Raw genomic sequence first — 24,457 nt, 5'->3', positions numbered from 1 at the left:
CACAGTAAAAGTAGCCGCTTCTAAATTGTAGCCTTTCTTCTGTTTCCTTAATACTTGTCTCAATTCTTTACAATACAATATGTAATTTAGAATTACTATTGTAGTTAGCCTACCATTCTGTATTATTTATTTATTTATTTTTCGGAGGGTGGGGGAAGTCTGTGGGACAAATTCATGGGCAGATGTTTGTGAAAGTGCATCCATCACTATATTTATTCATTTCTAATTTAATTTTTAATGAGGGGAGGGGGTAACTGCCAAACGTTATTTTTCTCTTCTATTCGTGTTGTTTTGATTGCGCAGGTCTGAGTCAGCATATTTATAAAAGCTTCCTTTATTTCACGACTCCAGAATTCCTTCAACCAGACATCATTTAAAATTTCTGGAATTTCGCTTTGGTACTGTGAATAAAACGTTAACTTTATGTTAAATTCGTTTGTGTTGTGTACACACATATGTATTTAACGTAAAGTTAACGTGTTTTTTTTTTTTGTTTTTTTTTTCCGCTTTCCTAAAGAAAAATAACTTCCATCCACAATAGTTTCCCTTTGAAGCATGCATTCTTAATTCAATCTGTAAGACTTCTTCCATCAAGAAATACAAATTGATATTCTGTGACGTGGCCACGTACCAATTTCTGTAGCAATAATCCTTTATAGCCGCACAGCCTATTTGTTATTGTTGTTTCCGGCCAATAATTGAATTAGACGCCTGCTGTATCTAATGAGGTCACGAACAAACGGGGGAATGCGTGCCAACATTTAATTAAACATAAGTAATAGCCTTCGCTGTCTCTGCACTTACTCGCCCATATGCTGTACTTTAACGGGCGTCCGGTACCAGCATGCTAGTTGTATATGTTACAAGTGACTTAATCATTTTTCTACACGCGGCCTTAATGCTGGAGGGAAAGAATCGGAAACAATTAACTTATATATAATGATGATGTCGAACTGAATTGATGGTTCGGCATCGAGTTCGTAACTGTTCGTTACTCATTTATTTCTGATGTTTTCTTTGCTGACATTTCATTGTTGTCACTTGGTTTGTTTGTTAATACCCGATCGGTATCAAGAACAAATTTCAAACCATATGCCATTTGTTATAAGGCATACGATAAGCACTAGTTTCTCAGTGTTGGAAACTTCCTTTCTTCATCACATTGCATGTCTGCCTACCTTGACACCAAAAGTAACTCATTGAGGGGGTTCGAAGATCAGGTTCATTTTACATGATTCAGGTTCAAAAGCGACATTATAATAGAAACAGTTGGTTTTGGTTGAATTTACGCTGAAACGGCTAAATAGGCCATTGCATTTTGCATGTTAATTACGCGTTCTTTGACCAGCTTGGAGATGAATAGCCCTTCGTCCCTGTAGGATCGGTTTACCTTCTGTTGAAATATTCCTTATAAAGCTTCTTCGCGCCCTAGACAGGATTTCAACTAGGATCTGTCTAACTGAAGGACAAATGTCACGTTTGCATTTGCAACGCGGAATTGCTGAAAACTGCACGCAAGTAAAATATGTCACCGTATACTTCCTATGCAGCGTTGAAGAAAACTAGCCTTTGGTTGAAAACCTTCTTGAATTTGAATCCTGTGTATGATGGAGATGACGCTCTCATTTATAAAAGCATTTCAATGTAAGATGAGCTAGTCAGTTCCAGTTTTCCTTCCTGACACCACAGACAAACAAAGTTGGTATGTGTATAATTGGATGTTCGTCCGGTTTCAACTATGAAAGTGCTTTAAAAAAAAAGGGGGGGGGAGGCTGTACAGCTCCCCCCCTGTGATCTCTCAATTATTCGACTTTAATCAAAACTTCAAATACCAGTTCTTGAACTGGTGTTTGCATGTCAACTGACTTCTGAAATAGGAGTCAGTTGGCAAGCAGTGTAACTGTACATTGAGTTATCCGACTAGCAAATCGATTTTCCGATGTGACCAGATAATTGAGAGATCACTGTTTTCGTAACAGGTGGCATCGTAGGCTTTTTCACCCTTAAAACAGACAAAGTCAAAAGAATTCACATAATTTACAGACAAACACTCTGGTCTCATAGTCTTTGCTACTTCGGCTGTTATTCCAAACATCAACCATACTTCTGGTCTCTTGAAAAATAACAAGACGTTAGACGAATTAGCTGATCACTGGTATCTATTTGTGACGATGTGCCAGATGATCAACTAATTCGTCATTCCCATTTGATACGCGACGTCCTTTATATACCCCACAAAAACGAAACCAGCAAGAGTCAAATCTGGTGACCTAGAGGTTATGCGATGGGGCGCTCATTCAACCTGTGTCTGAGAGTGCTCATTCAGGAAAACTTTTTCAGAATTGGCATAACGTGGTAGATTTGGTTATCACGGAAAGAGGTATCCTAGTAGTAGCTGATAGACTGTGTAATTATTTTACGGCATGGTATAAGCACATTACTATAGCTTCTGCAAAAAATATCCATATCACGAAATGTAAATCAGAGTACACTTTACTTTTCAGTTTGGGCTGTCACCAGGAATCTTGTTGGGGTATGTACTGACCCTAGGCAAGCAATATTTTGCTGTCCATAAATTCAAGGAAATATCTGTATTAATTTATTTCAACATTTCAAAAGATGAAATATAAACTTACCAAGAAATTATATTCTTGTTTTATCCTTTGACCAAGTGTAAGAAAAATCTTCGTTTTAAAAATTTACATTCGAAAGAGAAAAAAAAAAGTGGGAAAAATATCAGAATGAAGAAAGAGAACGAGCGAGTAGTGTTCTTTTGATTATGACAGACAACTGTACAACAGAACTTAAGAAAAGTCGAAGTGTGGTGTATACAGTGGTGCAGCTAGAGCTTTTGCCGCGCCCCTCTCAATACACCAAAAATACTAAAAAAAAATCAAAACGACGTATAGGAAAATAAATTAAAACACTAAGTTTATTTTTGAAGTAAAACTTTAATTTCAACATTCGGAAATGTTATTTTTCTTGCTTTTCTGTTAGCAAAATCGTCGATGACATTTGGCGAAGTCTATTTCATAATAATGTAGGTAATTCTTAATTTTATTTAGAAAAACTCCTCTCACAACTAGCAACACTTACAGCAATTGTGAGAAAAATTCGCAGTAGTATTACAATCTTTGGAAATGAGTTCTCGAGACTGTATTTTAGAATTAACTGTTCAAAAAGGTTCAAAGTGCCGCCCAGGGCGGATCGCCCCCTCCGCCCCTCCCTAGCTACGTCTGTGTGTGTGTATAAATAAGACGAAAGTGTTTGAATAAGAGAAACTATGAACTTTCACGCTATAATCTTCAGCAATCAGAACTTCTATAAGCCTTGACTCCTTTCATCTCGGAGCAGTTTCTGTCTCATCCACCACACGTCATACCAGAAAAAGTTGCAAGGATATATTTATAAGACGGTACTCGACATTATGACTACACATTCCACTTATTTGTGGAATGTGTAGTCATAATGTAGAGGACGCGATTGGTTCCTTTTGGATTAATATACTTAGTTCTCAGAATTATTCAATATTTTGATAGAAAAAAAAACCATGGGCAGTAATTGCCAAAACTGCATTACTGTGAGACTTGCAATTTCACGACGCCCGAGAGTTTAAGAGAGGTGGTTTGCTGTCTTCAGTGGACCATATGAAACTTAGTTAAGAACAAATTCTACCACTATTTGCATCATCTCTATCATTTTTGACATACTAACGATGTTGGAGATTGTGCAGTATATCGTGTATTGCCTAAAAGAAAGAATTTAAAATTTATAGTGAAGAAGTAAAAACTTAAAACTGATTGAATTAGTTATATTTTTTTCATAATGCTTCTCAGCCTAAAACACGTTGCTGAATAGACTAAATGCTTAGCATATTCAGTAACAGTAGCATTACGGTAAGGAGATTAATGATTGTGTCTCGTTCAACAGTTACTATTCTTCGAAGCAACTGCAGTGTGTTTCGCAGACTTCCGATATCTGTAAATGTCATCTTGAAAATGCATGCGATCTGCGAAAGGGAGTTGAAACATAAAGTTCGTAGTCCGTTGAATATTTAATCGAAAAATTCATCAGACAATCCATGTGTTAAGACTTTATAACATTAATTCGTCAGACAATAAAAGAATGGCTGCTGTCTAGTTTAAGAGGTGCGGAGGGGGGAGAAGGAAAGTAATGTTTATTGTGTTCTGTCGACTTTCCGTACGGATACTTAAGGTGATAACAGCATTGGAATTTCATGAGTTTCCTAGTTCCTATCTTCTTAACTTACATTTAAGAATAGTATTAAAGGATATTTACATACACACAGCAGTAACGATATTACATGTACTCGTTGTCAATTAATTTTAATTAACTTACTCTTTCCCATCAAACTTGAGAAATTCTCATAACTGTATCATGATACATTCCCTCCACCACTTAATGCAAACAGAACAATGCTGTGGTATTTTATTTTTAGGACAGATTATCACATTACCCAAAAAGCATCTTTGAAATGTTTTAGCACTGTAGCCCTCGTGGAACAGAATACTCGTTCATGTTTACAGTAGATGTATTTTTCTCTTCCTATGAATAATGCTGTATATTTGCTGCTATTGTTGCTAAATAGAACGAAAGAAGAATAAGTAAAAATTCGATTTCTTGCATTAAACAGATTCACAGATCCTTTTGTCAAGAGGCCCGAGAGTTTATTTGTTTTTGCAAGTAACGCGATGCTATTGACAATTCCATTTTTTAAGATATTTCCTATTTTAGACCAGACTTACATGAAAAGGGAATCTACTTTATAGAACGAAAGAATAAGTAAAAATCCGACTTTTTATTGGAAGCAGGAGGGGGGGGGGATGGAGCATTCAACTTGCATGATGTAGTAAACATAGACATGTTACTTTACAGTGGAGACATTAAACTCTGAACCCGCTCAGATGTTCCAAAGTTTACTTAATGAAAAGTTTTTTTTTTTTTTTATTATTTCTATGTGGTACCTAGTGATCATCTATGGATAACACACTTCCCTTTCCTCAGATATATTTGTGAAGAAGGGGGGAAGTCAACACGTTTTTATAATCGGATAACGTACAGTCTATACCATTTTTATTATTTGTAGTCATCAAACAAAAATTGAAAGCGCAAAATTCTAGTATCGCTTTGAATTTTATACAGGTTATTTACATTGAGATCGTGAGCTGTCCTGGTATATTGCACAGTGCCGACATATGCATATTCTAAATGTCACATGGCTAAATGCACACTGTTTCCACTTCAATTTCCGTCAGTATGATGTGGTTAACAGAGCATGACCTCCATTATCATGGTTTCTGAATTAAATAATACTTTAGTTGGAATTAATTCTAAAGCCATTTCTAACAACTACATATAAAATATTAAGCCAACAACTAAATTTTGCTGTTAACACTTTTAACAAGAAACTTATAATGCAAGCAACACAGCTATAATTTAAATACAGATCTCTTTCTTTAATTTTGAGTTGGAAAGGGCGGACGCTCGAACAATCTCTGATATAGCAGTTTAACGAAGTTTTCTTTATTCCCTTTGCCTATTTAATTAACTATGTTTAGTTCACATTTGCGCTGAAAATCATAAACGAAGTTGTTTTCAGTGAGGACTCAACGATTACTAACATTTTGTAAATGTTATCGTCTATGTATTAATGTCATCACATTTTTATTTTTTCAATAATGAACATTTATTTTGAATTACGAAATCGCATTCCATTGGGCAAGTCAAAGAAGAATATGAATGGCAACGGTGTACGGCTGTTTTTTGAGATACTACAAAATCGATAGTCTGTTTTCCGGTGCTAATATGTAGCATTAGTAGCACTGATTATTAAAACAATCAAAATATGGTTTTAGCTACTCTGTGTGATTTTTCGAGGAGGTGGGGGCGTGTTTAAATGCTCTTTATAGGTCCCAATAACCAAGTCTGTATTGCATCTTGCGCGCTGCAATACAGTGGGTTTCCAAGATAATTCTCAGTCATGCGTTTGTCCGTCTTGACATAGGGGGCAACTCAGCTGCTTCTCTGGAACTCCTTTGCGTTTCTTCCCCTTCCCCCCCCTCTCCCAATACACGTAAACAAACACCGAACTATACAGAATGCAGGGTTTATATATATACTAGTTTGAATAATACGTTAGTAGTAGACAGCACGCTCCCTCTTAGCTCTTTGCATTCCTCGATGGTCTGTTAAGTGCTATGCACATCCTCGGCGACGGTTACTGTTATTTTTCTTTGTAAATTTAGTCAAGCTTTTGTTAGACTGCCAAAGATTTCATTCAGTTTATAGTAGTAAGAAGTAAACAACGAAGGAGGAATGCATTTTTTTTTTCAGTATTCTTTCTTCTTCTTCCATACTTTTATGACTTCAAAAAAAATTTAATGCATATATATATATATATTTTTTTTTTTTTTGTACTGTTAATTTGTTATTTCATATTATGTGGGTGATGATGATGCCCACAATGAAATTCATCCTGCGATGTAGAGTTCGTCTTTAATTTCAGAACATTTGGTATAGATGTTTTATTTAATTGGATCACATTCTGTTAGTAGACAAAGTATCAAAACATAGTCACCAAGTCATTCCAAGGTTATTGACGTCGTAACTGATAGTGTACGATTTCTACCTGTTAAAAAAAAAAAAAAAAAAGGAAGTTATATTTAGTGGACAAAATATTAGACCTAAGCACCAACTAAAATAAACGGCCAATCGCTTCGTGGATAGTATCTGCTTTTCAGGGTATGTTGTAATGGACAAAGCGAATTGGCCAGTATGAGAATCTCTGAAACTTACTTACCCTGCTAGACTGATCGGAAAGAAGCAGACGAAGCATCAACAGGATCGTACAGTCAGTTAGACAGTTCTAAAACTGTTCAAATGATTGAATTATGTAACCACGAGTCGGATACACTGTCCTAAGAAACATATAATAGCAGAGGACCATTGAGAATATCACTCCCGCCTAACTGAAACGAACAGCGACAGTTATGGTGAGTGAATAAGCATCAGAAATTGACACTAGAGGATTGGAGAAAGGTCGCATAAGAGTGATCGATATAATTGTCCCTGTTATTTCATTTAGAAAGATTCAAGAAAACAAGGATGTAGCAACAACTGCAAAACCATGAACCCATCATGCAATTCGATTACATACAATTACACACACACGTGTGTGTGTGTGTGTGTGTTAAAAAATCGATCACAATGATGGTCTGTGGCTCTTTTTCTGTCGCATTCCTTAATGTTGTCTGAATATTGTCAACCAGGTATACGTCCATTCATGATGACCATTTATCCTGCATGTGATGGATACTGCCAACAAGGCAACGCACCATGTCATAAAGCACGTGTTGTTCAGGAATGGTTAAAAGAAGCAGACTAGTGACTTTGACTTAATGGACTGAGTCCATGGATCTCATTTCCATTGAGAATCTTTGGGATGTGTTTGAATAAGGTGTTCGCGACAGAAATCCTCCACCAACACAATTGCGATGGAATTAATCATGTCACAGGATATCCGTGGTGATAACGTAGGGTATTGAAACTGTTCTGATAGTGATCCAACTCGCTTTGAGGGGTTTTTCTAATAAAGTGGTGTTCAGATAACGCCATGTAGTATTCTATTACATACTGTCATATTTAGAAGAAACATTTCAGCTAAATATAAAATTCTTTTAACAGCTTTTCTTTTTTTGTGGGGTAGGAAGATCTTAAATATGATATATTTTTTTACTAATGCTAATAAAAAAAAAAGGACGTGTAAATTGTGAGGTGCTTCTGTGGTGGTGGTGTTGACTTTTGCACTTTCAGAATCTCTTGGTGTGGCGCTCCATTGGTATCACCTGCACGTTAAGTGGTCTTGAAACTTTCGCATCACAAAGAAGCATTTAAATAGATGTGGTTTTGTTCCTTCTGCTTATCACACACACAGTATCTTGCCCAAAGATATACTAATTTAGGGTCGAAAATAAAATTATAATATCCCTTGCGATTTGCCACGAAGTATTAACATATATCTATATATTCATAATAAGTCAGTATATTCAAGTTTTTAAGCATAATAAAAGTAACTTACCAATACTTTTTATCTCACTACTAGTGTATAGGTGTCAGTGATTTAATAGCAATTAAATTTTGCATTGTAAAACCTTTGTTTACAATACAATTCTTTATCGCGGGAGCCTGTGTAGCTCAGTGGATGTGGCGTTTGCATACCACGGCGCTTGGCCGTGCGAAGGAAGACTTGATTTCGAGTCTAGTGGGCGACTAGAGGAAATTTTTCTAAGCCTTTTTTCGATCGGTTCCCGAGTTAGTCGATCTCTGGCACGGGCAAGCGGGTTTTTCGTCTCGTAAACTCAATAAAATCGACCGTAGAACCCACATTATTTCAGACATTAAATACGAGTGTTAGGGTGAGGGAGACCACGAGATGGCGGCACTTGTTGAGTCGTCACTCTTCACTGCGTGCCTCTTAATTAGTGATAGCCTTGGGCCAGCTACCTCTGATTGGGTACCAGTGGAGATTGAACTGCCCACTCAGTCTCCAAAAGTTAGATAGGGCTAAAAACGGCCTCGCCTACTCCCTATATATACGGGAATAAAAAGGCGTTAGCTAATTTTTTTTTTTATTTATTTTCCTCTCTTTACCGCGATGTTTATTGTTCTTTAAAAGGGACACAATTTCCTAATTGTATTTTTTTTTTTTAATTGAGAAAATGTGAAGTGGCTAATTCACAACTATAAGAAACTCTTACGTACACTGCTGTTAAATATATTAAAATATCTTCCGGGCAAATTTTGCAAATTGAGACGTTTAAAAAATATATGGAAAAATTATAAAAATGCCTTAAGTTTTGCTTCAAAATAAAATAAAAAAAAGTTTAGAAAACGAGTTTATGAACTTGCTCCTGTTGGCCAAGTATTTCAAAGATTTTTTTTTTCTTCTTTTCAGAACTCCAGAACAGTGTCCCAGCGTCGTGTCTTTGTTGTCTGAAAGCTACAATCCCCATGTAAGGTACGGGGCAGCTATGGCACTTGGTATTTCATGTGCTGGTACTGGAAACAAGGTATCTATCCATATATCAACTGTTACTTTTAAGTTTGGAATTTTGAAAAAAAAAATGAAGAAAAATTGATATGTATAATTTAATCAATATAATAGGTTAGCCATGTCTAGGAAGATATCGATTATGGGGCCATATGTTTCGCCTCTAGGTTTAGACCTTGACCGGGATCTACGATGAGAAGAATCGATTGATGGATCGCTTTTTGCTTGCATTTCTTTCTTTTCCTCGGCTGTTTTGCGAGATTGTATCTGATTCACAGGATGCAAGCGCATCACACCCATACGTGAGGCTTCTTTCAGGTATGAATTACTGACTCGTCGGGCACGTAATATTCCATTCTTTGAAACACTCCCTTAGATTTGAACTTTTTCTTCTGCTTTCATCGCTAGCGTTATTCTGGTATGGTGTGAGCTATGTATACAAAGGAGAGTTACTGCTATACGATTCAAGAAAATTTCGAATGTGATGACAAAATTCTAAAAAAAAAAATATTTGCCAGATTAGTTGTTTTATTGTATTATCTACAATTTTTATGACAACTTTCTGCAGTGAGCTCCAAATTAAAATGAATAAATTCTGGTGTCATCTATTAAAATGGAAGATATTATGGATCCATCCATATTGTATAGCCAAATGTAAAAAAGAAACAAACATTTCGAAATTTACCAGATAGATTGTGAGAATACCTTCGGCATACTTGAAGTGATCAAATGCTGGATTTTCGTCGGCATCAGTAGATACTCATCATTCTGTTAAGCAATTTAGAACCCGTGCATTCATAAAATAGATATAATGCATATTTTTATTGTTTATGATTTAAAAAAAAATTTTTTTTTTTTCCCCTGCGCAAAATAGAAATGCAATTTATTTCGATTTTTTTCCGAGCCCAACAACCCATTTAGTGGAAGCCCTTCGGCGGAAAATTCCGTCATACTATATTCACTTCTCCTTATACTCGATGTAGATGATTTATAACCTCCAGTGTCGTTTCTTCTTTTAGATAACAGAGAATTTATGGACTCTTGAAATGAGCACTAATAATCAATTTAATGAGACACTGAATCTTCACCTGCAAGTGGTATTTGTATTGCAATAATTGGCATCAACTGCTCTTCTAAGCATTTATTCTGACCAATGTTGAAACTTATGTCTAAACTATGGTATACTGATTACAAATTAAATAAAATATAAAACAAAAACCGTAAATATGTTCCACAGATAGTTTAGATTTATATATTTACCACTTTTTTGAGAGAGGGAGAGATGGTCTCATTTGCATAGGTCATGGCGTAGGATCCGCCCCCGATTCCAACTAGAAAGCGTTAATTTCAACATAGATTTTTTTTTTATTATTGTATTTGATTCTTTTTATTGTATTATTTATTTATTTTTATTTTGTTTGACCATCCAGTTTATCTGAATTTTCGAAATGTTTTATTGAACAAGTATTTTCGTAGACTCCCATAAAAGCCATCCGTTTTAACACCTAATATTTCAGTGTGGTCACAGGCTGTCAAGGATGCTCTTAATTGTTTTGGAAAATGTTTCAAGATAATTCCTAATTTAATAACAATTTGTTTGGCAGTGCATGCGCTTGCAACAGATGGCATTATCCACAGCAACATTAATTAAATGTGAACCATCTGTGACATGAATTCTGTTGTCATTTGTAATGGAAAGAATGCACCCTTGCCTTTTTTTTTTTGAACAAATTTTCTCGAGAGCACTATTTATTATTATTATTTTTTTGTTTAAGAATGTTAATGTTCACTTTGTCTCCAACAGAGCAAATATCTAGAAAAATGCGCAAGACATCTCATTCACACCTCGTCTTGTCCACCGCCGCAGAGTTAATACCAGTGTTTTTAGCTATCTCGAGGAAAATTATTAGTAGCAAAGAAAAGCTAACTTCCCCGCCACCATTTAATGTATTTTTTTTTTAAACAGCACAATTGTTTTACGAGTAATAATAATAAAAAAAGTTCTCTTTTGTAACTGTAACGAATGGTTTCTGTCGTTTTTGGTAGGTAATCACTTAAATATACATCTACTAATGTAGCCTAATTGCTCGTTCATTATTTGCGCTAAACGAGTTTGATCGTTTTCCATTATTACATGAAATGCGTTTAGCAGCATTGCTTAATCCGAGTCGCTCATTCCAATGACAGCACAACTATCACTGGCGGTCGTGATAGTGACCACCTGCGATTTATTTCATTCACTTTCTGGTACGGCTGAATAATACTATATAAGGAAGATTGAATCCACAGCTAAATAGGACTGGATGAGCGTAAACCGACAGTTTAATTTACCCTGTTTAAGCTCTTGCTTAAATAAGGTAAGCAAATTGCAACTGGGATTGTTGATCGACAGTTAAGTAGACATTGATATAATGGGGCGGAGCCGTCCCTTGATTGAACTCGCAAGCCAGTTTATTAAATTACAGTATTTTCTAACCTTCATTCAGTTTTACTGATTTTATTTGTTCATTCTGATGTTGTCGAATTCATATTGGATGGTCCTTCACAAAGGATAGATTTTCTATTCTGCCACTAACGCCGAAGAATTGGGAGGGGGGGGGGGACACGCGTTCAAAAAGATACTTTTTCTGATCATTGTGAACTCTCGTTATAACCGAATTCTGCAATAGTTCTTTACACAATAATCAAGATTTCTCGGAATTGATATATAATTTAATTACAGATAAATCACAGCTAACAAGTTCCAGGTTTGTTCCCTAGAGCAGGGTTTCGTTTCTGGATTATGTTAAAAATAAATAAAAATACAAAAATAAAATAATGCAAAAATCTCTTGGCTACTTTACAGTACAACAATAATACATCATAATCTTATATATTTTAACTGAGCAATTGCAGACTTTTTATAGACAGATTTAAGCATCCGTTTTGACAACGTTCTGTTTGAATGAGCAACACAAAATAAAGTTCTTTATGAAAAATAAACACGAGTTATGGTTTTAAGTGTTTTTTTTTTGTTGTTGTTTTTGTGTAAACCAATTGTTAGGTTTGTTTTGAAGTTGTTTCGCTTCGCGTTATTAAATATAATTTATTGATATCTTATGAAAACCAAATAACATTTTCAGTTAAAAATTGCGAATGCGATCTCAGACATTTTGATATTTATCTAAATTTGACTCACAAACTGAAAGTCACAAAACCTACAGCACGTCACTGCGAGCGTAGATAGATAAGAGAATAAGGAGAAATTTGATGACATGCTTTTTGAATAGTCGAAGGTTGTTGTAGCCTTCTGGGAAGGCCTACAGTGACGTAGACTCTTCCAGAGAACAGATGTAGATGGGATGAAAGACAAGATAAATTTGGTTCAGTAAGTTCGGAGGTGATGGTAAATCGAACAGCTGCTGGATGTTGACCAGCAGCTGTTCTCATTCTTACAGTTTTGAAAAAAAAGCGTAGGGGTTATAATGACTAATTCAGCAGACTATTGACCATGAAAATACCTGCAGAAGAAGCATAAGGCAGAAAATGAACCTCTGTGGGAGAGATGCCTTCGGTTAATTGCTCTCTTTTGAATAGCATCAAACAGTGCTAGTAAAGTTTTGGGTGCATCACCCCAAATGCGTGGCCAGTATGACTTATTTCGGCAGATTTGGAATTTATACACTGTTAATAGTTATATATAGGGGAAAAGTGCCTTATGTGTAGGAATACAGTTTTTTGGCAGATATAGAAGTTATGACTGAGATGTACTTGTTCCTGGAAAGGTTAACATAAATCTTATCATATTGTGATATCTGAGTGTTATTGAAATAATGACTTTAGATCTTTCTTGTAGGAAATTATAAGGGTTGTGTTTTAGTAGCGTTAAAGTTCACAAGAGCTTCCTCATTCCATTGAAGAATAGTGAGAGATCAGAATTTAAGGCGTTTGTTATGTAGGAACTTGAGATTATGATTGGGCACTAAAAGTTCGCAGATTAGAAGAAAAAGTGGAGTGTACTATCTTAGCTGTGGATTAGATTTGAAGTCTGTGAGTGCATATTAATTATGTATAAAAGCTTGGGTGAAAGTGCGGAGCACTAGTGTATTCCTGCATTGGTACGGAAATTTGAGGAGATAAAACCATCTACTTTCTCTAGTGAGCGACCAAAGAGGAACTGGTCACCCATTTGCACAAGGTTGAAGGTAGATCGTAGGGTAGTAGTTTGCTGAGCATACTTTGTCCCCAGCCTGATCAAATGCCCAAGAAATGTCCAGAGCGAGTTATTCCAAACCTTTCCATGGTCTAAGTCCAAAAGTGAGTGATACGATCGAATGTCATACGATCAGCTGTGGATCGAGAATAACATCCGCATTGTTGGTCACTGATTTGCTGCTAATGACTTTCTCCATAATTTTTGAGAGAGCGGAAGTCAGCCGGTAATTTTTTTGGTTGACATCAGTTTTCTTTGGAATTGATTGAATGTAGGCTTGTTTCCATGCTGTAGGAAAGATTGAAGAGGCGATATAGGATCGGTGTTAATTCCGGAGAACACGTTTTTAGCACAGTAGGTGGTATATCACGAGCACCAAACCCCTCGTTCTTGTCCAGGTTATTAAGAATTTTTTTGGACAGAAAACTAAAGGTGATGTGGAGTGAGTAGTTTTTGATTGAATGCGAGTGGGTACTTTGCAGGAATCAGAAGGGAAGAATGGTGTCATATCAACTTTGTCTTTGGGTGATGTTATTAATTAATACGGCCCACGACTGATCTATTATGAACTTCGAATTAGGATTATCTCTTTCAAAACACCTATACTTGTAGTACTACTTCTTTGGCGTGTAATCCGGATTTTTATAATTTGTAGGTTTATTACTTTCAGTGGTGTACTGAAACGTATGAGGCGTCCCCCAGATAATATTATAACCTTTATCAGGGCTTTTCAACTGAAGGTGAGTTAATCGGTCGCATACGGAGGTGGAAGGATTTTCCTCCCGTGAACTCGCGTTTTCATCCCACAAAACAGGCACATTAACTTACAACACACGTGATTAACAGACATATTACACTGACTCCATAGCTGAGTTGCTTCGACGTAAATCCAAATCAACCAACCAATCCTGAGATAATAAATAATATGGATAAGTTTTGTATAATGTGAACAACATAATAGTTAAACAAGATGATTATAATGATTTCCCATATACATACCAAAGTTCTTTACCTTTCAAAAATAATTTTACACATTTGAAAGTGGGAAAACAATTGTAATATCTAGAATATATATACAAAATTTTGTATAATATATACCGAACGTTTTAACGCCATAACTCTACAACAAAGCGTTTAGTTTGTCATTTTACAGTAATTGGTCGAAGCCTGTGCAGCAGCAATGAAAACGGTTGTCAGCGGCTCCAAGTAACGCAAGTTTGATTCACAGCCAAGGAGGATTATGTCTAAAAAAATGACGCACTCTTTCCAAGAGGCAAACGTCTCTATGAATCCCACATATTGTAAGATGTCACTAGACTTCAAAGAACTCCCCCCCCCCCCATCTCTCTCTCCCCGGTCATGAAATTGAGAGATAGCGATTTTCCGTTAACCACCTCAACAGCCGATACAGATTGAACGCATGGCGACATCGATGTTTATGTCAAGTACATTAATTTAAAAATAGTTTTTCGGGTCAAGCGAATCATTGGTTTCTTTTTGTGAAAATCGATATTCTTTCCTCCCCTCGAATTAGTCACTGCTTCAGCAGTTTCTTTTACTTTTGCATACTTATCCCTGAAATTTTTATAGTGCTTCTGCAACTTAACGATTTTGTCGCTGCAAATAAGTTTAGATCAATGATCTGAAAAACATCCGACACTAAATTAGTTGCCTCAAGTATCTGGATTGAATCATATGCAAAGTAATTTCATAAGTTTTATATGCTCCTAGGTCAGATACCCTCGCCATAAGGTTGAACGAATAGGGCTCCCCACACTCTCGGACCTTCCCCACTGCAGATGTAGTCTGGCATATCGCTACTTATATGATTTTTTTAAACAAATACGTTTTTCATCTGAAGGTGAATTAGTCGGTTTCATAAGAAGCGGGAAAGGAATTTTACCTTCCATACCCTTTCTGTATAATAATGATGATGATAAAAATATGTGATAATATGTGCTTTTCAACTGAATTACAGTTGATTGACGTGGGAATTTCAGAAAGTCGGAAGGCGTTTAAATGAACATAGGGAGGAAAAGAAAATTAAGTAGCAAAATAAGAAACAACAAAGCATGGAATCAGGTAAGTAACGTTTTTTTTTTTGTGTGTGTGTGTGTGTGTAAAAAGAAGGATGTTATATGGTATGGCGACTATCATAAAGCATGCTGTTGATGAGCAGGTTATAAATTCGAGTTTTCTAGAAGCAAAAATTAAAAATATAACGCAAGCCATTCAAAAACAGAAAAGTAAACGAGATCGTAATTGTAGTACTAATGACTTAATTAGTGATAAGTTCAGTGTGAGAGAGGGTATTAAAGTGTTGTTGGAAGAGGCAAGAGTGAGAAAATGATATTGCCTCGATATGGTAAAAATGAATTAAGAAGGGCTATGATGACAAAAAATTCGATGCGTAGGCTGTGCAGAAGGAATGGGTGTGAGTTTTTGGATTTGTGAAGTGAGTTTGAGGGAGCATTAGATTTGTATAAGAGGGATGGCCTACACTTGAATGCCTTTGATATCAGAAGTCTTGAAAAACTAATAACTGCTATGAGACCTAATAAAGATAGTCAGGGAGAGTAAATTGTAATGGGAGGAATGGTGAGAATATGAATGTAAGCGACACTATTATATAATTGTGCTAATGACGGGAATGGGCATTATCATGGAAATGATCAAGGAAAGAACGATTTCGACTTTGTGTTCCTCCGATTCGGACCCCATCAAACGTGTGCAAAGATGTCTATATGTATAAGGCATTGGAGAAGAATAGAGATATGCAAGTTTTCCAACTGTGTCATGCAGATTGCAGACAAGAATATATATATAGTATATATATGCAGGTAGATTGTTATGTCTATACATGGATACTAGGAGTATCAGAAACAAAGGTGTAGAGTTTGTTGCCTTGGTCATTATTTTGGGACCTCAGATTGTAGGCATTAGTGAGACCTGGCTATCAGAATCAGACATACTAACTGGTATTGAGCGTGTAAAGGGCATATTATTTTTAGGAAGGATAGGACAGGAGGGGGGCATGCTGCTAATGATATCGAATGACTTGAATCCCGTTAGAGTTGAGACCTATAATTGTAGTACTAGTAACTATTTCACGTGGCAGTGAATTTGAAGCCATCTGGTGTAGGTGAAATCGAACAAGATCAATTACATAGTGGGGTGTTGTTACAGACCTGGTGGATCAGTTGCTAGTGATGAAGAAGTGCATCACCAAATAGAGACGAAGGGAGCGACAAGAGTAATCATAATGTGAGACTTTAATTATCCAAATATTGATTGGGTAGCAGTAGAATCTTATGAGAAGAATGAAAATGCATTTATTGAACTGTTGCGGAACAACTTCCTCAAGCAGCATGTTACAGAAGGAACTCGAGGCCAAAGAATGTTAGATTTGATTATAGCATCAGAGGATGTTTCAATTAAAGACGTAACTATTCTGCCTCCGGTTAGTGACAGTGCTCATGTAGCTCACTTGTGCTGAAGTATAAAGCAAGAAATTATGACCAACTGAAGTGTGTACTGATTTCTGTGGAATGGTATCGGTTGCTGAATGGAAAGAATATCGACAGTGCATGGGAAGCATTTCAAAAATACTTAAATGACACAAAAATCAGAATGTGCCCGAGAGTTTGAAGAATAAATAGGGTAGGAGTCAAATGGAGGTGTAATCTTATCAAGTCTTATTAAGCAAGAGATCGTAAGAAACGGATAATGTGGAAGGAATATCGTGTACATAAGGATGATGTCCGTCATGGAAATTATAAGCAGCAGGCTAGAATAGTCACAACTGTTGTACAGAAAGCAAAGTCTAAGTATGAAAAGAAACTGGCTCTGCAAGCTAAAGACGACCCACAAGAATGTTATCGATATGCTGCAAGTGAAAGAATGAAATGAAAGAACAACTCTTCTGAATGCAGATGGTGTGAGGGTGACATGCAGAAGAGATTGTTCAACTAATAAGTGCCCATTTTGCTAAAAGCTATCAACCCAGTGAATGCAATATTGAGTTCACTTCTACCTCTTTACTGAATGAGGAAACCCAGGTTTATAAAGAGATGGAATTAGAGCTGTTGCACAAACTTGAATAAGAATTCAGCAATAGGGTCTGATAGGATATCAGTATGAGTGCAAAAAGAGTGTTCAGCTGAATTGCCTATTCTTTTGACCAGACTATATAATTTGAGTCTCAGAGTAGGGAAAGTTCCGTAGGCATGGAAAGAATGTATGGTAATCCCATTGCACAAGGGTGATGCAAAGACCAGTGTATCCAGCTCTTGACCAATTGCTATCTCAGGAGTGGTGGTGAGATTTTGAAAAAATTGGTTAGGGCTCGCATTCAGAAATGGGTTGACAGTGAATCTCCTTTGCAATGGGTTTACTAAGTTCACAGTGCTCATGTCACCATACATCACACCGCCACCTCCGAATTTCATAGTTGTTTACGCTCTCTGCTAAGAGACGTTCACCGGACATCCAATACACCTGTCCATTTGCTCGGTAAAGGGTATAGATTCCGCAGGAATGGAAAGAATGCATGGTAATCCCATTGTACAAGTGCACGCATTCAGAGGGTGTAGCGTGACTCGTCGCTCCATAAGTTTTCCAATCTTTCCAGTCCCACTGTAAAGGCTCTTTGCACCACTGAAGACGACGCTGCATGTTGTTTCGGGTAACGTGTCAGGCAACGTTTTTGCAGTTGACTCCCCTGCGCTTCTATCTCAGTATGTTATCGCTGATTGTTGACCGATGATGGGCCAATTTGTCAGCACTTTGCCGAACACGTAGGTCAGCAACATGGCATTCTATCACAACGCCACTTTCAAACTCCGTCAGTTCTCTTCTCGCAGCCATTTCACCCGAACACTTGCACTGACTTGCGAGCATCATATTCCTTCAATTTATACCAGCTACAAACACGTGCTCGTTACATGGCACGATGCATCTTGCCCATGAGGTGTCCGTTGATTCTTTCCAAGCAGTGTATATGATATTCTTTAGCAGTCGGACAGATGATCTCTGACATGTACCCTTTGGTTTTAAAAATTTGGTGTCGATTCTTGTCGCTGTTGTAAGGATGAGTGTTTTTAAAATAAAAGCCTTTTAGCTGAAGATAAGATGGCTTTTCTCTCTCTCTACCCCTGGATAATGCAAATTTTTACATCTCTGAAACTAGGCAGACCAGAGAACATGATGGCGAAATCAGCGTCGGTGAAAAATGGAGACTCGCAGCTAGCCTGAACATCATTGCTGGCTGATGTCGGAGAGTTTAAGTTATGATCCCGAATTAGCGGCTTAGATATTATGGGACGAATGTAAAATTGCCTGATCAGCAGATCCTGATTGAGGGGTTCGAGGACTACGCGCTAGGCCCCATCCTCATAAAACCAATCAACAATATGTGGAGATATTTTATGAACAACCTATGATTGAAATGGAATGAAATTTAATATGAGAACGTATGTTTCGACTGCTATTGGATGAAATTTTTCAGAAGCTTCGCATGATAAAAGCGAAGACCGACTTTAAAATACTTTGCAGTAATTTAAAGCATGAACGTAAATCATTTGTGCGATGGCTTATGCATTTCCTTTTTCGTTCACATACTAATACTTGCTTGAACAGTTTCTCGCTACGAGCTATGGGATGCTGAATACTCTTGAGTCACACTTTGGAGTGTTTGCTTCGTCATTCGCCACTTATGGACTGCCGAAAGTTATATTAATGATGTGTGTTTCTTTGAAATTCCACTCGATTGCTCGTGTATGAGACCACCCATCAGTGACTTTATACTGCGTTAAGAAAAACCAGTGGTGCATTCATGGTGAACGTTTTCTTCCTTCCAACATCTGCAAGCAGATGCAAATAGGAGAAAATGATGGGGCCAGAAAAAAAAAAAAAATGATATCTCCACACACACACACACACACACGTACTGAATTGAACAACATCGGTGTACATGATAGAGATAATACGTACAGGCATGTACGTATTAATAACAGTAAGCTTATTCTAAAGGAGGATTATCTTTCCCGCGACAGCTTACCCTGCTAGTACTTAAGAAGCAGCTATCTTCCTTTCTTTCTCTCGCCTAACGTTTTAGTCTGATATAGTCATTCGAATGGTGCTGTTTGATTGCAGAATAGAAATGTTGCAGTATCACAGGTTTGCTTATATTGTTCATCGTCCTGAATTCATAGAAAACGGTTCTTTCATTTTCCAAATTGTATTCGCTCGCAGGCTCAAATTTATGGTTTCTTCTGATATTTTCTTTTCATTTTTCTTTCTCTGCCTTTGATAAGTATCATTGCTCCACATATATATCTTTAGTATCCTTCACATTAATTAGATCCTAAGAAAAACAAATTCGCGAATTTTTATTTATTGTTATTATTTTATTTTATTTTTGTTATATGATGGGCTAGGTGTCCTCCACGGAAAATTACAAGCTTTTGGCCATTACCTTTTCCGTGATTATGCATACTCAGCACGAAAAAAATAAAAAGTAGCTTTTTTCCTTTGTGTTACTAACAGCATTTCATATTTGCTATTTAGCGATTCTTTATGAATTTTTAGCACAAACACCCGGAGTTATTTTTGTCGCTGTTTGCTTGAAATAAGTTTTATTAGGAAGATCGTCGGTTTGTTCAGAACTAGTACATACACTGTTTTAATATCTGTTTTTTTTGTAACTGTTTTCCTCGTTTGTTATGAATTAATGGTTTTTTTTTGTTTTTTTTTCATCAGAGGCATTTTTTAGCACGTTTCCTAGTTGTCTCTATTCCTAGCCCATTGTTGACTGTCACCATAATGTATACTGCTACTGGGAGAAGGGGGGAAAAAAACTTCGTTTAGCAGCAAATCTAACCTCCTTGAATTGCTTTTCCGATTTCATAAAACGATGCTAATTGCAAAATTCCATCTACCAAAATAAACTGACTTGTATAATTCCAACAATTCGTATATCAAAACAAGTTTTAAAAGTTCAAAAATAATAATAATAACATAGAAATAAGACACCAAAAATTAGTACATTTATTTGCATGGGACAACTGTTGCCTATTCAGTAAACATCTTTTATGAACAGTAAAAAACTACTGGGCGAAAATTGCATTACTGTTAAAAGGGATTTATATATAATGCTCACTGACAGTATTATCTGGATACTGTCATCTATATGCGACGCTACTCTTTAGTGCAATTGCGAGGATAATGCAACATTTTGGCTTTCGTTTTCAAACACGTAAAAACTTCGTCGTTTTTTCTCACAGAAATTCCTGTTTTTTAGTCCACAAAACAGATAAACCGATCCGAGAATATATATACGCAATTAATTGACAGAATATCGTGGCCTCCTAACCTAATGATACTTACCTTTCACCTGCCAAAATTCTAATCAGACGTTGAGGATCTCCATTTAATAACACATACGTTATTAACATTCTTAATATATACTGTAAGTCACAGCCCGAATAATGCCAATATACTACTAGCGCAGAAATGTTTGGAACAGAGCTCTCTCACAAATTTAGAAAAGAAATCCTCAGTGATACTTAATTTCTTCAACTTACTGAATAGCCTTTTGTTCCAAGCACAATGAAATACTTTTGAGATTTCTCAAATTGTCCATGGCATTTATCCGGAGATGGGTGACATTAAGTAAGAAATTCCCCTGTTGATCAACAGTGATAGAATCCATGCTGGCGATCGTTTGAATGATATAATCACGTAATCACAAGAAAGATATTTATTTAACCAAATATTTCGGTCTGGAAATAGCAGACCATCGTCGGTGGTATTACAAGAACAGTTTAAAAAATATACAAGCTAGAATACTAACAATAGATCGTTGAAATTAGAACATGCCGCGTGATGTTATATCACTAAGTATGAAACGAAATATTTTGAAGTAGAAACATGATTGAATTTGCTATTAAAAAAAAAAAAAAAAAAAAAAAAAAAAAAAAAAAAAAATTAATGGGTAATCTTGATTAGGCTTTCCCAGATTTTTGATATAGATATGCAGTCATTACGATTCAGGTTGGGATGATGGAGCAAGGCCTCCACGCTTTCCTTGAACAAACGTTCGAACCTATAACGGGATCTATGTAAGAGGCGCGTTTTGGACCAAAGGATGCTGTGGTCAGTTTCAATCCCGTGTTGAGCCAAACCAGACTTTTCAGGTTTATTGTGAAGAATGGATGATTGATGTTCTTGGATTCTTTTTTCAAGAGAACGTCCAGTCTGTCCAAAGTAAGAGAGATCACAGTTGCAAGGAATTTGATAAACTCCAGGAAGAGATAAAGTTGAGCGTTTGTCTTTAGGAGAAGGAAATTGAGAAGACAATTTGTTAATAGGAGAATACGTAGCTGTTAAATCATATTTCTTCAAAATTCTTGCGATAGGTTCTGAAATACCGGAGATATAAGGAATAGGTACTCGACGTATTGAATCTTTGTTGTTTTGTGGAGGATTATAAGATGTAAGAAGACGTTGAATACTTTTTTCAGAAAAGCCATTGAGTTTCATGTGTTGCTGGATAGTAGAAAGTTCTTTCTGTAGATAATCAAAAGTAGAACAATTAGTTTTGGCTCTTTTGATGAGACATTTTATAATTCCTGTTTTATGACATGGATGATGGGCTGATTCTTTCAGAATATAACGACCTGTGAATGTTGGTTTCCTGTATACTGTAGTTGTAAGAATATTTGAAGATGATCTGATGAGGAGAACGTCTAAAAAAGATAACTGGTTGTTTTCTTCTAATTCCATAGTAAACTTTATGCGATGATGTAAGGAATTAATACTGTTTAAAAAGGAAGATAAAGTGTTTTTACTGTGAGGCCAAATAGCAAATATGTCATCTATATATCTTACCCAAAAAGATGGTAGAGGGAAACTAGATGTGAAGAGGACTTTTTCTAAATGTTCCAAATAAAAGTTGGCTAAAGCTGGAGAAAGAGGACTTCCCATGGCTGTTCCTTCTACTTGGCTATAAAATTTGTTTTGACATATGAAATAACCAGAATGTATAACGAAATCGAATAGTTTTATAATATCTTGAGGAAAGATGTCAGCAAGTAGTTTTAAAGTTTCCTTAAGAGGTACATTGGTGTATAAAGATTCTATATCAAAACTAACCATAAGATCTGTAGGTTGTAATGAGACATCTTTTAATTTTTCTAAGAAATCTGAGGAGTTTTTTAAAAAAGAACTCGAGTTGCCAATGTAAGATTTCAGTAATTTAGCTAGATATTTGGCTATACGGTAAGTAGGAGAATCAATGCAATCTACTATTGGACGAAGAGGATAGTCAATCTTATGGATTTTTGGAAGGCCATAAAATCTAGGAGGTCTTGCAAAATGAGTTTTAAGTCTTTCAATTGTGTCTTTATCCAAACTGATGACTTCATCAAGGAGAGAATTTAATTTCTTTAGTTGTCTGTTGGTTGGATTATAATCAATTTCTTGATATGTGGAGCGATCTCGAAGCAAAAGAGAAAGTTTTCTTCTGTAATTTACTGAGTCCATAACTACTGTTGCTTTTCCCTTGTCAGCTTTAGTGATAATGAGGTGATTATTTTTTCTCAAGGACTGTAAAGATTTCATTTCAGAAGGAGATATGTTAGAAGGAGGAAGTTTAGCCTTAAGTAGAGAAGAAGCGACTTCTAGGCGAAGAGCATTAGCTTTATCGCTGGTTAGATGATTAAGATTCCTTTCAATGTTAACTAGGAAATCTAGATATGGTATTTTATTTGGAACAATAGAAAAATCATGTCCTTTTGAAAGGATGAGGGTTTCGCTTTTAGTCAAAGGACGTCCGGATATATTTACAATCCAATTATCTGGAGTTATGAATGGCTTGGATTGTTTAGACGAAAGAGCCTCATATTTACGGTTAAGATGTTGACTTAGTTTATTATAAGCACGTTGAGTAGAACGTTTAGCTACATTTAGAACTATGTGAGAAAGATGTGGATCCAAATTTGTGGATATATAGGTGCGTAAATCAGAAGTCTGATGACTGTGAATAGCAAGATCACGTTTAGCAGCTTTAAGTTGATTACGGATTAGAGATAAACTTGTGTTCCGGTAAATATTATGAGCTCCAGGAGATTTTATTGTTTCTTTAATCTTAGCGAAATTGGGAATAATCTTGTTGTCGCGGCACTTTTTTAAGAAATTAATCTTTGCTCGTAACCTACCTTGTATAACTGAAAGTTTTCCTAATTTACCAGTTATTTTGGTAGCATTTTCCCCGTGAAGGATAAGAATTTGTTGTTTTAAGGATACTTGCGACATAAGACTGAATGATATAATCACGTAATCACAAGAAAGATATTTATTTAACCAAATATTTCGGTCTGGAAATAGCAGACCATCGTCGGTGGTATTACAAGAACAGTTTAAAAAATATACAAGCTAGAATACTAACAATAGATCGTTGAAATTAGAACATGCCGCGTGATGTTATATCACTAAGTATGAAACGAAATATTTTGAAGTAGAAACATGATTGAATTTGCTATTAAAAAAAAAAAAAAAAAAAAAAAAAAAAAAAAATTAATGGGTAATCTTGATTAGGCTTTCCCAGATTTTTGATATAGATATGCAGTCATTACGATTCAGGTTGGGATGATGGAGCAAGGCCTCCACGCTTTCCTTGAACAAACGTTCGAACCTATAACGGGATCTATGTAAGAGGCGCGTTTTGGACCAAAGGAAAACAACCAGTTATCTTTTTTAGACGTTCTCCTCATCAGATCATCTTCAAATATTCTTACAACTACAGTATACAGGAAACCAACATTCACAGGTCGTTATATTCTGAAAGAATCAGCCCATCATCCATGTCATAAAACAGGAATTATAAAATGTCTCATCAAAAGAGCCAAAACTAATTGTTCTACTTTTGATTATCTACAGAAAGAACTTTCTACTATCCAGCAACACATGAAACTCAATGGCTTTTCTGAAAAAAGTATTCAACGTCTTCTTACATCTTATAATCCTCCACAAAACAACAAAGATTCAATACGTCGAGTACCTATTCCTTATATCTCCGGTATTTCAGAACCTATCGCAAGAATTTTGAAGAAATATGATTTAACAGCTACGTATTCTCCTATTAACAAATTGTCTTCTCAATTTCCTTCTCCTAAAGACAAACGCTCAACTTTATC

The 24,457-nt window shown here is 36.1% G+C and overlaps 1 protein-coding gene across 1 annotated transcript in view; it reads left to right on the top strand.

Annotated features, from left to right (window-relative positions):
• The window catches only part of Rpn2 (Regulatory particle non-ATPase 2), a 481,557-nt gene that overhangs the window by 427,073 nt on the left and 30,027 nt on the right, over positions 1 to 24,457 (top strand). Inside the window, exon 18 of the mRNA XM_090411420.1 lies at positions 8,975 to 9,089. Within this exon, the coding sequence (XP_090267546.1) occupies positions 8,975 to 9,089 (115 nt within the window). The remainder of the gene's footprint in view (positions 1 to 8,974; positions 9,090 to 24,457) is intronic.

This window comes from Typopeltis vanoorti, chromosome 21 (assembly GCF_054136105.1).
Source record: "Typopeltis vanoorti isolate ZY-2024b chromosome 21, IOZ_Tvanoo_1.0, whole genome shotgun sequence".
Classification (NCBI taxonomy): domain Eukaryota; kingdom Metazoa; phylum Arthropoda; class Arachnida; order Uropygi; family Thelyphonidae; genus Typopeltis; species Typopeltis vanoorti.
This window is presented reverse-complemented; position numbering and strand designations above follow the sequence as displayed.